The sequence below is a fragment of the Myotis myotis genome, unplaced genomic scaffold, assembly GCF_014108235.1.
Source record: "Myotis myotis isolate mMyoMyo1 unplaced genomic scaffold, mMyoMyo1.p scaffold_m19_p_9, whole genome shotgun sequence".
In the NCBI taxonomy this organism is placed as follows: Eukaryota; Metazoa; Chordata; class Mammalia; order Chiroptera; family Vespertilionidae; genus Myotis; species Myotis myotis.
The window spans coordinates 39,068,686-39,084,956 of record NW_023416401.1 but is presented as its reverse complement, the minus strand read 5'-3'; the positions used below and the strand labels follow the sequence as shown (position 1 = coordinate 39,084,956).

Below are 16,271 nucleotides of genomic sequence, written 5' to 3'. Positions count from 1 at the left end.
AATCAAAACTACAATGAGATACCATCTCACACCTGTTAGAATGGCTATTATTAATAAGGCAGGTAATAACAAGTGAGGAGAGATAGTGGAGAAAATGGAACCCTCATTTACTGCTGGTGGGAATGTAAACTGGTGCAGCCACTATGGAAAACAGTATGGTGGTTTCTCAAAAAATTAAGAATAGAGTTACCATATGACCCAGCAATTCTTCTGGGTATCTACCTGAAAAACCCAAAAGCATTTATTCGGCAAAGATATATGCACCTCTATGTTCATTGTAGCATTATTCACAGTGGCCAAGACATGGAGACAACCAAAATATCCTTAGATAGAGGATGGTATAAAGAAGATGTGGTACATGTATACAATGGAATACTACTAAGTCATAAGAAAAGATGAAATACTGTTATTTGCAATTACATGGATAGACCTCAAGAATATATGCTAAGCAAAATAAGTCAGTCAGTTAGAAAAAGCTAAGGACCACATGATTTCACTCAGATGTGGGATATAAAACTGAAACTCATAGACACAGACAACAGTATGGTGGTTACCAGAGGGATGGGGGTAGGTGAGTAAAGGGGGCCAAATATATGGTGATGGAAGATGGTTTGACTTTGGCCAGTGTGCACACAATGCAATATACAGATTTTGTACCATAGAAATGTATACTTGAAACCTATATGATACTATTAACCAATGTCATCCCAACAAATTTAATTAAAAAATAATAAATGGTTGTAAATGACAAAGCTAATTATAGAGGTTCCTTTAGAGCGTTTCCAAGTTTATCAGATACAAGCAAGGGTTGGAGGCAGTTTTCTATCACCTTCTATGCTATGATCTTCCTTAAAGAGCTAGTATACTAGTATTTTGCCTAAGAGGATATTTCCATATTATGTGCATATATGCATATTTGTAAACTGATATATGTTAGTATATGTATAACTAGACATATAAAATTCCAATTCCAGAAATTGCTATAAATGTGAGACTTCAGAAATCACCCATTTGTATCACAAACTATTTCAAAGACATCCTTTCCCAGAAAGATGAGGTGTCACTGACCACTAAGTAAGAAGTTCTTTCTCTTCATTTCCCTCTCTCTAAAAATCAATAAGCATGTCCTCAGATGAGGATTAAAAAAAAAGGGAGACAATACCTATCTTATATTTGCTCTTTTATTAGAGTTCATGATATTTAAAACAATTTTTCTACAGGAAAATTATTTAAACTTTATTAGAATAAAGAGTTATTTATAATACACTATACTTATGATTTAGTAGTCACAAGTTAAGCTCACATCTGGTTTGGAACATATAGCCATTCCCAAAGGAGTTACACAATGTCATTTCAAATGCAACCACGAGCAAATATGGTGAAAGACCCAGAGGCAAATCTGCAGTTGTAATTTGGATTTATTATGTTATTTTTCATGGTCAGGTCAAAATATTGCACAGACTACAAATAGAAACATTATAAACAATTATCATATTGTCTATAAAATAGTAATATGAATAACAGAAAAAAATCTCAGCATAGAAGAAACGGATAAAAAGAATCAGGGTTAGACATCCCACTGCATTCGAATAATTATTAGAACTTGTGCTAAATTTCATCAACACTTGAAGATGTGAAGTTTCAACTGGATTCATTTCTATAAATAAGCTAGTTAAGTTCTTCCTAACTAAAAAGAAATAAAACTTTGTCAACTGAACAGTGCATTTTCCCAGGTATTATGAAGAGAGCGTTATTTATTCTAAAGTATGCATAGTTCTCATTAAAACAGAAAAATATAGGTGCTTGAAAATTACCAAAGAATCTATTAAGTAAAGTAAAAAGAGCATGTAATCAGGAAACTGACACTTTGTGGTCCTCTCCAAATGACAGAAGAGCTAGAAAGAGTCCATAACCACCCCCCCCCCCCAAGAGCTATACTCCACCCTCCCAAGAGACACATACGTAAAGACATGCACATTCCTAAACTTGAATAGGCTCTACAAAAAATCAAAAGCAAATCTAAAACCTGCCAGAGGGCTTTGGGGTTTTGGATAGCATTCTGAACTTGGGATGTTTATCTATAACACACCTGAATTCTGAATGGGCCATTTGTCATTATGGTACCGTCCTCATTCCCTTCCCTTCCCTTTCCCTCCCAGAAGTTGATGCTACCTTTCCAGCAGATAAGAGGTCCCTTCGACAGAACACCCTGGGAGCTTCTGACTAGGTAGTACTTTAAGTGCTTCTGCTTCTTTGGCTGGGTGGTGAGCTTCAAGTTAATGTGGTTGGAAAATTCCGTGAAATACCGAAATCCTCTTTCTCCACAGCCAATACAGTTTCCAGAAAACCCTAGAAGGAGGGAAACCCACGTTACTGGTGGCCTTGTATTTTGTTACAATACCTTTATATATAAGAAGCCCACACTTATTAAGCGTTTTTGACTCAATAATTTCCCAATTTAAAAAAAAAAACAATTCAAAGGAAAAACCATGTACAGTATTTTAGCAGTTATTTCATATCAGTGAAAGACTGAAAATAATTTTTTTAATGTTTAATGCTCTAAAAAGACAATGGTTAGGAAAACAGAGTGGACAATAACATGTGATAGACTATATAATTGACATAAAAAATAGGAAAAGGTCCTAGAGATGTCTATTATTTCTTCCCCACATACTCCCTTTTTAGACAACCTGCTGGTCTGGTTCTCTGCCCTGACCACTGTGTGGAATTGACTAATTAGACTGTGGGCCAATATCTGACTCAATCTGGGACAGTCAGTATATCTCGCCTGAAATTTATGTTCCCCAAAGAGCCTGAATACAAACTCTTGTTCACAGGCACTTACATAATTACAAAGAGTCAATCAGATAGCTGTGGACCCTGAATTTATGAGGTTTTGTAAAATTGGAACCCAAGTTGGCACATGTCAGCTAAGGTGTGGGAGAGAACAAACAGAAATGTGAAGAGGAAGCTGGTCTGTAGATAGAAGAGCATGGGCACTGATGTGTAAACTCAGGTCATTGTCAACTTTCCAGTTTCTTTGAGATCTAGCTGTACTTCCTGGCATGAGTTCCTTGAGATTCCCATTTCCTCTTTACTCAAACTAGCTTATGATTCTTTTAGCTATAACATCCAAACAATTCTCAGTCAGATCAATCAAACAAAATAAAACTTTCAGTGACCTGCTTAGAGCAGGGGACATAGAAAGGAGAAATGGAGAAGGCTCGGAGGATGAGAGGCCAAGCTTTGCTTTGTTGGAAATGATTTTTCAGTTTCCCTTAATACACAGAGGAAAAGGTGGACAGGAGGAGAGTGAGCACCTCTGGTTATGACTGATGAGGACATAACGCATGTACTATAATATAGTGAACAAGGAAAAAAATATAAATAAGAAAGGGCATTCCAAACTTCATAAATACAACATCTCTACATACAAATAAGTAATTGGAAATAAATTCACTGATGAAGTGATACATTTTCTAAAGCCCCCAAAACAATCTACTACATAATTAACAAATATAGATAAGGAGAGAAGAGAAAGACCATGAGGATTAAAGACAGACTATCTTTAAAAAAAAGTGTATGTGTGTGTGTGTGTGTGTGTGTATAAAATAGATTTCAGAGAGGAAGGGAGAGGGGGAGAGAGATACTAGTAGAAATATTAATGATGAAAGAGAATCATTGATTGGCTATCTCCTGCACACCCCACACCGCAACCTGGTTGAGCCCGCAACCTGGTCATGTGCCCTGACCAGGAATCAAACCTTGACCTGGTTCATAGGTCTATGCTCAGCCACTAGCCTAGTAGGAGGGGCAGGGATACAAAACAGACTGGCCCCACTACATGTGTGTGGTGGTTGAGATCTGGAGGGATATTTCAACTGCAGAGGCTGCCCCCTGGAGAGCAAGGGGTCTAAGTTCCATGCCTAGCTCCCCAGCCTGAAACACTAGTGTGGAAAGAAGAGCCCACACAACATCTGACTGTGAAAATCAGTGGAGATTTGTCTGTCCAGCGAGACGGAAGGCTGCTGGAAACCCAGGTGTCCCCCAAAGAGCCTGTATACAAACTCTTGTTCACAGGCACTTACCCTGGGTTTCAGCAGAGGGACAGTGGCTGAGGCGGAAGGGCTCCAGAAATATATAGGGAGAAACTGAGGTGTGTGGCTTCAGGGTGAGGGCTAGGAAGATGGCTGCCTTTCTTCCTGTGTTGGGCCCTCCTAATGCATGGCCAAAGCTGCATCTGCATTAGGCTGCTGAACTCCACTACTCCACCCTGACAGATGCTAAGATGCACCCCACCCAACTCACTCATTGCCAGAGGCTCATACAGTAGCAGCCAGCCTAGGCTTGTGTTGCAGTCTTTCCTTAAAAACACTCAAGGAATTCCAGTCAAACCAGGAGAGAAACTGAGCTGTGTGGCATCAGAGTGAGGGCTAATGGAATGAGCACTATCTTTCCTATGTTGAGCCTTCCCCCTACACAGCCAGATCTGAATCTGCTTTAGCCTGGTGAACTTGACCAGCTCTACCCTGATGACTCTCTGAGACCCCACCCCACCACAAAGATCCACAGCACCAGGCAGATGGCAGATGGCCTTGGTATACCCTGTGGGACTACATCAAACAAAAAAAGTTTTTGCGCAGCAAAGAAAATCATCAACAAAATAAAAGGAACGTGATGAATGGGAGAGTGTATTCGCCAATGATATATCTGATAAGGAGTCAATATCCAAAATTTATAAAGAACTCATATAACTCAACACCCAAATAACAAACAATCCCCTTAAAAAATGGACTGAGGATCTGACTAGAATTTCTCCAAAGAAGGCATACAAATGGCCAATAGACATATGAAAAGATGCTCAACATCAATAATTATCCAAGAAATGCAAATTAAAACCACAATGGGGTATCGCCTCACACCTGGCAGAAAAGCTATCATCAATGAATCAACAAACAAAGGGAACACTGCAAATTTGGGCAGCCATTATGGAAAACCATATGGAGGATCCTTAAAAAGTTAAAAATGGAACTTCCACAACTAGAGAAAGAACTGGGGAAGCTCAGAGTAAGAAAATAATAAAGATCAGAGCAAAAATAAATGACAGAAACTAAAAAGAAAAACAAAAAAACAATTCCAAATGAAACCAAGAGCTGATTCTTTGAAAACATAAAACAAGATTGATGACACTTGCTCTAGCTGGTTTGGCTCATTGGATAGAACATTGACTGAAGGGTCCCAGGTTCAATTCTAGTCAAGGGCACATGCCCGGGTTGCAGGCTTGGTCCCCAGTATGGGGCGTGCAGGAGGCAGCCGATCAATGATTCTCTCTCATCATTGATGTTTCTATCTCTCTCTCCCTCTCCCTCTCTAAAATCAATTAAAAAAATATTTAAAAAAAAGATTGATGAAACTTTAACCAGACTTACCAAGAAACAAAGAGAGAGAACCCAAATAAGTAAAATAAAAAATGGAAGAGGAGAGTAACAACTGACATCACAGAAATATAAAAGTTGTAAGAAAATAGTATGGCCCTAGCCAGTTTGGCTCAGTGGCTAGAGCATCGGCCTGTGGAGTGAAGAGTCCTGGGTTAGATTCCAGTCAAGGGCACATGCCTGGGTTGTAGGCTCAACCCCTGAACCACATCCAGCACAGCCAGTGGTGAACCTGAGGAGGGGTGGTGAAGGATTAAAGAAAACAGACAAGAGAATACAGTTGGGGCCAGGTGGGACACTGTTCTCAGATGGAGAGACAGTGCCACAGCCTGCAAGCTGAGTCTTTATTTTAAAGTCAGATCCCACAAGGCAAAGCAAGGGCGTGGTCAAGATGTTTACAATGTTCTCTGGAGAGTTTTGAATCTACTTGATTACATGCACCTGAGAACTCTATCAAGCTCTGTTTTGGCAGCACTTGCTGCACCTCCCGCAGCCCACATCACTCAGCCACCTGGGACCACAGGTTCGGACCATAAGGTCAACCTTACAACCATAGCCTTTGGCTATAATTGTGCTGGGAGGGCTTTGCCCTCCAAGCTGGGACTGTGCCCTCTCATTAGTCCAAAGCTTGAGCCTGTCCAAACGCTGTAGCCGCTCTCCACAGACCCCCAGTAGGGGGCATGCAGGAAGCAGCAGATCAATGACTCTCTCTCATCACTGATGTTTCTATCTCTTTCCCTCTCCCTTCCTCTCTGAAATCAATAAAAGAAAGGAAGGAAGGAAGGAATAAATTAGTATGAATAACTATATGCCAACAAATAGGACAACCTGGATGAAATAGACAAATTCCTAGAAACATACAATCTTCTAAAACTCAATCAGGAAGAATCACAAAACCTAAATAGACCAATTAACAACTAATGAAATTGAAGCAGTAATAATAATAATTAAAAAAAAAAACTCACAGCAAACAAAAGTCCTGGACCGGATGACTTCACAGGCAAATTTTACCAAACATTCAAAGAAGAGCTAAAACCCATTCTCCTCAAACTACTCCAAAAAATTGAAGAGGAGGGAATACTCCCAAGCTCATTTTACAAAGCCAAACTTATCCTAATTCCAAAACTAGACAAAGACACTACAAAGAAAGAAAATTATAGGCCAATATCCCTGATGCTGAAATTCTCAAGAAAATATTAACTAATCAGATCCAGCAATACATTAAACAGATTACATACCATGATCAAGTGGAATTTATTCCGGGGATGCAAGGCTGGTACAATATTTGCAAATCAATAAATGTGATACATCACATAAACTAAATGAAAGATAAAAATTTCAAATCATATCAATTGATGCAGAAAAAACATTCAATAAAATCCAAACTAATTTATGATAAAAACTCTCACCAAAGTGGGAATAAATGGACCATATCTCAACATAATAAAAGCCATATGTGAAAAACCTACAGTCAACATCATACTTAATAGTCAAAAACTAAGTGTCTCCCTTAAGATCAGGAATAAGAGACGGATGTCTGCTTTCACCACTCTTATTCAACATAGTATTGGAAGTTCTAGCCACAGTGATCAGAAAAGAAGAAATAAGAGGGATCCAAATTGGAAAGGAGGAAGTAAAACTGTCATTATTCACAGATCACATAATATTATATATAAAAAACCCTAAAGATTCCACCCTAAAACTACTAGATCTAATAAATGAATTTGGGAAAGTAGCAGGATATATACTCAATATCCAGAAACCTATACACCAATAATGAACTTTCAGAAAGAGAACCTAAGAAAGCAATCCCATTTAATATTGCAATAACAACAACAACAAAAGGTACGAAGGAATAAATTTAACCAAGGAGGTAAAAGACCTGTACTCGAAAACCTATAGGACATTGAAGAAAGAAATTGAAGAAAACACAAAAAGTGGAAGCAAATACCATGCTCCTAGACTGGAAGAATGATTAATATCATTATAATACCCACACTAAAGCAATCTATAGACAGTACAATCCCTATTAAAATACTAATGGCATATTTCACAGATCTAAAAAAAGTATTTAAAAAATTTATATGGAACCAAAAAAGACCTAAGTAGCCTCAGCAATCTTGAGATAGAACACAGTTGGATACCAGATATCAAACTATACTACAAGGCCACTGTAATCAAAATAGCCTGGTACTGGCAAAGAATAGGCATATAGATCAATGGAACAGAACAGAGATCCCAGAAATCAATCCATGCCTCTATGGTCAATTGATATTTGACAAAGGAGGCAAGAGTATACAATGAAGTAAATACAGTCTCATCAATAAATGGTGCTGGGAAAATTGGACAGGTACATGCAAAAAATGAAACTAGACCACCAACTTACACCAGACACAAAATAAAGTCAAAATGTTTAAATGACTTAAATGTAAGTCATGAAACCATAAAAATCCTAGAAGATATAGGCAGTAAAATCCCAAAAATCTCAGACGTCTCTCATAGCAATATTTTTGCTGATATATCTCCTAGGGCAAGGTAAACAAAGAAAAAAATAAACAAGTGAAACCACATCAAACTAAAAAGCTTCTACACAACAAAAGAAACCATCATCAAAATGAAAAGGGAACTCACTGTAAGGGAGAACATATTCGCCAATGGTATATCTGATAAGGGTTTAATTTCCAAAATATATAAAGAACATATACAACTCAACACCAGGAAGACAAACAATCCAATTAAAAAATGAACAAAGGACCTCTCAAAGAGGACATAGAGATAGCCAATAGAAAAAATGCTCAACATCACCAATCATCAAAGTGATGCCAATTAAAACTACAATGACATATCACCTCACATCTGCTAGAATGGCTACCATCAGTAAATCACAAAACAAGTGCTGGAGAGGATGTAGAGAAAAAGGAACCCTAGTGCACTGTTGGTAGGAATTTATAATGGTGTGCAGCCACTTTGGAAAACAGTATGGAGTTTCCTCAAAAAATTAAAAATAAAACTGCCTTTTGACCCAGTGGTCCCACTTCTGGGAATATATCCTAAAAATATATATCAGAAAAAATCTATGCACCCCTATGTTCATAGCAGAGCTATTTACAATAGACAAAATCTGGAAACAGCCCAAGTGCCCATCGATAGATGAGTGGATAAAAAAGCTGTGGTACATTTACACAATGGAATACTATGTGGCTATTAAAAGGGACTCTTCGGTTTTGCTACAGCATGGATGGGCCTGGAGATTATAATGCTAAGCGAAATAAGCCAGTCAGAGAAAGATAAATACCATATGATCTCACTTACATGTGTAATCTAATGAACAAAATAGAACCAGAGTTATGGATACATAGTACAGTCTGACAAATGTGTAAGGGAAGGGGGGGGGCGGTAGACAGGATGAAAGGTGAAGAAAATAGTCAAAGAACATATATCCATAGCCCATGAACACAGACAAAAATGTGGTTAGGGCCAGACGGAGGAAAGGGCAGGGTCTAGGTGTAGGGAGCAAAGGGGGAATGGGGGACATCTGTAATAATGTCAACAATCAAAGTAACAAAATAACAAAAAATAAACTACATAATAAAATGGAATTTCTGTATGACCCAGTGATTCCACTTCTGGGTAAATATTTGAAGAAATCCAAAACACTAATTTAAAAAGATATGTGCACTTCTATGTTTACTGCAGCATTATTTATAACAGCCAAGATATGGAAGCAACCCATCAATAGATGATTGGATAAAAAAGATGTGGTATATATGTCCAATGGAGTATCACTTGGCCATAAAAAAAGACTGAAATCTTACCATTTGTGAAACATGGATGGACCTAGAGCAGTGATGGCAAACCTATGACACGCTTGTCAGAGGTGAAACGCGAACTCATTTTTTTGGTTGATTTTTCTTTGTTAAATGGCATTTAAATATATAAAATAAATATCAAAAATATAAGTCTTTGTTTTACTATGGTTGCAAATATCAAAAAATTTCTATATGTGACACGGCACCAGAGTTAAGTTAAGGTTTTTCAAAATGCTGACACGCCGAGCTCAAAAGGTTCGCCATTACTCACCTAGAGGGTACTGTGCTAAGTGAAATAAGTCAGACAGAGAAAGACAAATACCATATGATTTCACTTATATGTGGAATCTAAAGAACAAAATGAACAAATAAATAAAACAGAAACAGACTGATAAATACAGAGGACAAACTAAGGGTTTGCCAGATTAGGGTGGGGGGGGGCAGAAGGGTGGTTGTTGTAGGGCTGAGTAAAAAAGGTGAAGGGATTAAGAAGTACAATTTGGTAGTTACTAAATAGTCGCATGGATGTAAAGCACAGCATACCAGAAAGCAAAACAATTTTGAGATAAAGGTATGCATTATTTTATATATATACTAGAGGCCCGGTGCACAAAATTCATACACTGGGAGGAGGGTCTCTCAGCCTGGCCTGTGCCCTCTCGCAGTCCGGGATGCCTCGGGGGATGTCCGAAGGTAGTCAGACAATCCCTCTCTCAGTCTGGGACCCCTCGCTCCTTAATGCCCTCCTGCAGCGGAGGCAGGAGAGGCTCCTGCCACTGCCACTGTGCTTGCCAGCTCTGGCTGAACGGTGCTCCTGCGTTGACCGTCTGCCCCTGGTGGTCAGTGTGCGTCATAGCGACCAGTCATTCCACCAGTCATTCCACCATTTGGTCGATTTGCATATTAGGGTTTTATTATATAGGGTATATTTTTTCCTAGTTATGTTGGGTGAACTAATGCTAAATATAAAATGAGAATCACATCAACCAAGGGTAGTTATAAATAATGGATGGTATGGAAAAACTACAAGAAAGTTACAAAGTAGATAATCCACAGCTGAATAATTGAGAGGACCTGACATCAGGTGTTTTGAGAATGAATAAAAAATAAAAAATAACTTTTAAGTAGTAGGAAAAATGTTTCATATTTGCACTAAACTATATAGGGTGTGGTAAAAGTATGTTTACATTTGTTCATATGGAAAATAATACAATAAATAATAATACAAGAATAAACTGTTTTGCATACTCACAACTATAAACCTACTTTTGCCAAACTCCATATTCCTCAACTAATTCTGCAATTTTAAAAAAATTCAGTGATAATTTAAAATAAACTTGTATTTTAACTCCATCTTGGAAGGAATTTTTTAAAAAATATATTTTATTGATTTTTTACAGAAAAGAAGGGAGAGGGAGAGTCAGAAATATCGATGAGAGAGAAACATCGATCAGCTGCCTCCTGCACACCCCCCACTGGGGATGTGCCCACAACTAAGGTACATGCCCTTGACCGGAATCGAACCTGGGACCTTTCAGTCCGCAGGCCGACGCTCTATCCACTGAGCCAAACCGATTATGGCTTGGAAGGAATTTTATAGGTGTGAAATACTCACCTAAAAGTGCATTTTTCCCATGATCATCCGGTAGAAATCGTTTGTCTACAGCACACACTAGGATGTGTTCAGGAAGATTGGGAGACTTTGCCCCCACCAGAAGGAACCCTGCTGGGATGTCGATTTGTTCCATACACAGAGATACCAAACGCAAATCCTTTCCTGCTTGACAAAAACCTGAAAACCAGAAAAAAGACAGAAATGTTTAGGGAGGTTAAAATGCTTTGTAACCCATTTGGAGAGTAAAGTTTACCTGTGGGGATCACTATTAAGAACTTAAAGTCTGTGTACTCCAATGAGAAGACAAATCTATTATATGTGCCCCTCTGAATAGAGATGAAAAGACATTAGGAGATATTCTGACTGATGCAGCCAACACTGACAACTTTCATATTTTTTTTCCATAAGTAAAAATATGATAAAGATACAGCAAACTTTGAAAAAAATGTAGGTAATTTTTATGTGCACACAATATAATATTTTAACTCTCAATGCAAATTCACTTTTACAAAGGAACAATCAAAGAACAGAGATGCTCTCTGTTTCATGTAAAGGAGACTGAAGCTCCGAGTTTGGTGACTCAGAAACGAATAGGCAGGGACTAGAAGTCAGAACTGTTAGGTTATTTTCACGAGTTATGACATGAAATGACAAGATATGACAAAATAACACATTACAGTAATTCATTAGTTCATGATTTATTAAAAATCATTTGCAACTGATGTTGTACTAGGCCTGGGGATACAGATATCTTCCTCTAAGAACTCATGTTATATCCCTGGCCGTTTTGGCTCAGTGGACCTGCAGACTGAAAGGTCCCGGGTTTGATTCTGGTCAAGGGCCCGTATCTCGGTCGCAGGCTCCTCCCTAGCCCAGGCCCTCGTTAGGGCACGTGCAGGAGGCAACCAATTGATGTGTTTACCTCACATCAATATTTCTGTCTTTTCCTCTCTCTTCTACTCTCTCTAAAAATTAATGAAAAAATATTTTTGAGTGAGGATTTAAAAAAAAAGAACTCATATTACAGCTAATTAGAAGACTGTATAAGGAACTGATAATCACAAAGCAATATTACAGAGGACCGCTATTTTCTGTCACAGATCACTGATCTGCAAGTCTTCAGGGACATGATCCTCCCTGCACTCTAATCATGTGATTCCCCTGGAGAGTTGTGACATTCTAGATTGATCTGGAGCTGGTACCTGACTGAAGCTGGGCCACTGGAACATCCCACGTTTCTGGCCATACTTGATCAGTGCAGGGGTGGACACTTGACATACACCAAGCCAATCAAAGCATTTTCCTTAAGAATTCTGAACATGAAAGCATGGCTTGGTTAGCTCTGTGCAACTCTGTTCCTTGCTCTGTGAGAGAAGTCTGTCAGCAAAGATAGGAGGGATGTGGTGGTGGTGGTGGTGGTGGTGGTGGTGGTGGTGGTGTGTGTGTGTGTGTGTGGGGGGGGGGGGTGCGTGTTCTGGCAGAGTTTGGATCCCTGAAGCTCAGCTGTATCTGTCTTTCCCATGGTTTGGTCATGACACCTTTTGCTTTGGAATTCTTCCAATAACCTCTTCATTCTACCTAAGCTAGTTTGAATTGGGTTTCTGTCACTTGCAACCAAATTAGGCTGAATGAAAGTGCTATTTGAGAGAGTTATAGGAGAGGGAGAATGGACTCTTTACACACAAACCTGAGGCGACCTCTATCATCACTGCCCAATATAAAGTGGAGAAGAACCATGCAAAATTCTTCTAGCATCAATTAATATTATGATTTAATCAAATGCCAACAAACAATTGGATGCCATCAGTTAGTATATGAGAAATGAAAAGATAACAACATCCAAATTTTATATGAAGCTGTGGTGCATAAAGCTACTATATGGTCTGGATCATCAAACCACAAAAGCAGACATAATAAAATTGAAAAAAGTCAATAGAAGAAAGACTAAATTGATAAGGACAAGTGTGTAGATCCCTTTTAAACATTAAAAAATTTCAAATTTAACTTTTTATGTTTGGAAATTGAGAAAAATAATATCAAAGTGTTTTTGTGTGCCCTACCTGGTTTGGCTCAGTGGATACAGCATCGGCCTGTGGGACTGAAGGGCCTCAGGTTCAATTCCGGTCAAGGGCACATGCCTGGGTTTCAGGCTTGATCCCTAGTAAGGGGCATGCAGGAGGCAGCCAACCAATGATTCTCTCTCATCATTGATGTTTCTATCTTTCTCTCCCTTTCCCTTCCTCTCTGAAATCAATACAAATATATTTTTAAAAGTTTTTTGTGAATTCTTTAACAATTTTAAATGAATCTGTCTTTTATCATTCACAATATCATCTATATTTGTTTGAAAAATAGTCATTTTTATATTCAGTCATATTAGTTATTCAGTTTACAAACATTTTTGGAGGCTAAGAATACATAAACCCCTTGAAAAAAATTCTGCTGCCCCCACTCAGAATAAGGGACAGGACTCACAGTTTATTTTAAAATCTGGAAACTGGAAATTGATAATAATGATGGTGATATTATCATGATATTGATGGCAGCTAAAATTTATGGAGCACTTAACCTAAGTCAGGTACAGTGCTAATCACTATTTAAATTATGTTATTTAACCCTCTCAACAACTGTAGGTAGGTACCACTATCTCCTTTTCATAGATGAAGAAATTGAAGCTCAAAAAGGTTAGGGAACTTGCCCAAGGTTACATAATGAGTCCAGTAAAGTTTAGTGATATAAGACATGGGACGTTTACTATGTGGAAACAGATAAAAAGCATACTATTCAACTTAGCTAAAGAAAAACTAAGAACAGTTATAATCCAGAGCTAAAACTATGAGGGGTGAACATAGTCTTTTCCACCAAATTCTAAAATACTAAATCTGGAGGCATTTTAAAGTCCTAAAAGGAACACTAAATTTTTAATCAAAGGATTTATTAATTTACATATAGACAATAAACCTAGAAACACATTTTCCCTAAGAAGTATCACCTTTATTGTGATTTGCTCCAAAAAGTAATATCTCCCCAAATTCAGTGATGAGAGGATCACGACTGCCTATTTTTTTAAAAAATAAATGTTTATTGATTTCAGAGAGGGGGAGATAGAAACATCAATGATGAGAGTGAACCATTGATCGGCTGCCTCTTGTATGGAGCACACTGAGGATCAAGCCCACAACCCAGGCATATTCTCTGACCGGGAATTGAACCTTGATCTCCTGGTTCATAGATTGACGCTTAACTACTGATCCACGCTAGCCTGGCACGATTGCCAATTGATGGCAAACAGAATGCCTGGGGAGTTGTTTCTGTCACCAGGAGTAATACTGGCAGTAGTAATACATCTACAGCCTTGAGTCACTCTATATTAGGAAGAGTGGACTAGATAGAACCTTAAGCCTGTACCAATTTGTACCAATCTGCAAATTATTGCAAACCTTTTTAGACCATCAGAGCTATATGGAACCTCAAGAGTATCAGTTAGAGCATTCCCCAACAAATGATTTTCAAACCCCCAGGGATTCAAATATCTGGTGTAACAGGTGGTTCTATTTCCCCACTGTTAGAGATGTATTAGATTATTGACCTAATAAAGATCAATATTAAAGCTCAATTAAAATCTTTTATTAAAATAAAAGAAACCTTACTACTCCCTGTAGGATAATTTTGAATTATCTCTGAACTAATCCCGAAAGAAAGATCTAATGTTTCTTTTAGAGGCTCCTGGAGAAAGCATGGGCAAGAAAGATAAGCTATCATTGAGGTGGGCATACAAATTGCAATTTATTTGACAAATGTGCCTCTAAATAGTCTCATTTTCTGAGAATAAAAGTAAAATATTGTCCAAAACCAAGACCCTTGCAGCAAATTAATTTAAAAAAATAGTAAGAGGGCTCCTCTTTATAAACTTCATCTGCATTTCCTTAAGAAAATAGCCAAGGTTTTCACTTCACAGAACCCAATTTGCATTCTCCAATTATCTCCAATTTGAAGGTTACAGAGTAATCTAAATGGGGGGAGGGAAAAGTTTACTGAAACAGCTGTAAATACAAACTAAAGTAATCAAGGCAGTATTTGGAGGCCTAAAATTTGGTTGCTCTTCACCCTTTTAGACACTCAACTGCCTCCCAGCAGGGTAGGAAACTACTCTATTCCAATAATTTACATAAGAAATTAGCAACCAAAATTTACATCTGAATGGTAACCCCCCAGAAGCCCATCAGGTGTGAAGTATCTGCTTATCTAAATGACCTCTAAAAATAGCTTCAGCTTCCTTAAGCCTTAGGTAAATACAGGATTTCCCACGACAGGAAGGTGGTCCACTGAAGCAAGTCCAGCATCACATTGCCCTATTTTACTGACATTTTTATAAGGAACATTTCAGGGCTCCGAGTGAGAAGACTCTTAGAACTACCTTAGATGAGTCAAATTGAAAGAGCCATGGATGAGCTATGAATTATCAAATTACAAACGATACCTTTTGTGTTTAATGACCACGTCACCTCAGGTGAATTAAAGGGGGGAAACAAATAACGGATGTTAATTAATTATAAGAAACCAAAGTAGCTGATGGAATCTAAGTGTGTCTAGTATTTTGGGGTTGTCTGAGAATATGAATCTTGGGCTTAGGTGAAATAGTTCCTTTTTCGTTAGGAAAAAATGCGCCTCTAAGATAACTATCCTCTTTGAAATAACTATTCTCTTTAAAATAACTATTACTCTTCCCTTATGCTTCACGGAATCACTTGCTATCTGCTAGATCACTGAGTTTATAACTTGGTGAGTCATAAATAGCTTTCCATACCTGGTTATATATAATATCAATGGAGCCAGATACCTCAAAGGCAGTCTAAAAACACACCTAGGGCACAGGAAAAAAAGGGGGAACCCTTCCCCCCATTTTGGTATAAAATTTGATATTTCACAATGATCCCCTAAAGCTTTTACTCTGGTTCTACTTAACTCTTACATAGAACAAGGTTCTTGATGTCAATCCAACAATATTTTAAGCACTATTTCCACTTCTAGCTATTATTTGATAAATATGAGTTGACTCATTAATTAAATAAAAGGCATGAAAATGTATATAAAACAGGTAAGTGGAAACCAAATGCCAGTCACCTCCCACACCTCTACAGGTTTAAAGGCTTGTAATACATCAATGAATAAATTGATATGTATGCTAATATATTAAGTATCGGCAAAAGAAATCAATCATGTGGAAGCCAATAAATACATAAGGAATGATGTGCCAGAAGCAGGCCCAACTCCAAGAGCAGTAGTATTCATTTGCTAGAGACCACCTGTGGTGAAGCAGGCTAGATAAGCTACAAGGAAGATTATTCAGGTTTCCAAATCCCCCTAGGTAAGTTTATCAGATAAGAGAGAAGGATTGAAGGAGGGGGAAGA

General features: G+C 38.1%; 1 protein-coding gene across 1 annotated transcript in view; it reads right to left on the bottom strand.

Moving 5' to 3' along the window:
* GREB1L (GREB1 like retinoic acid receptor coactivator) overlaps positions 1–16,271 on the bottom strand; it is a 235,760-nt gene that overhangs the window by 99,519 nt on the left and 119,970 nt on the right. Inside the window, exons 6-7 of the mRNA XM_036322498.1 lie at positions 10,860–11,036; positions 2,173–2,349 (exon numbers count right to left, since the gene is read on the bottom strand). Of these exons, the coding sequence (XP_036178391.1) occupies positions 2,173–2,349; positions 10,860–11,036 (354 nt within the window). The remainder of the gene's footprint in view (positions 1–2,172; positions 2,350–10,859; positions 11,037–16,271) is intronic.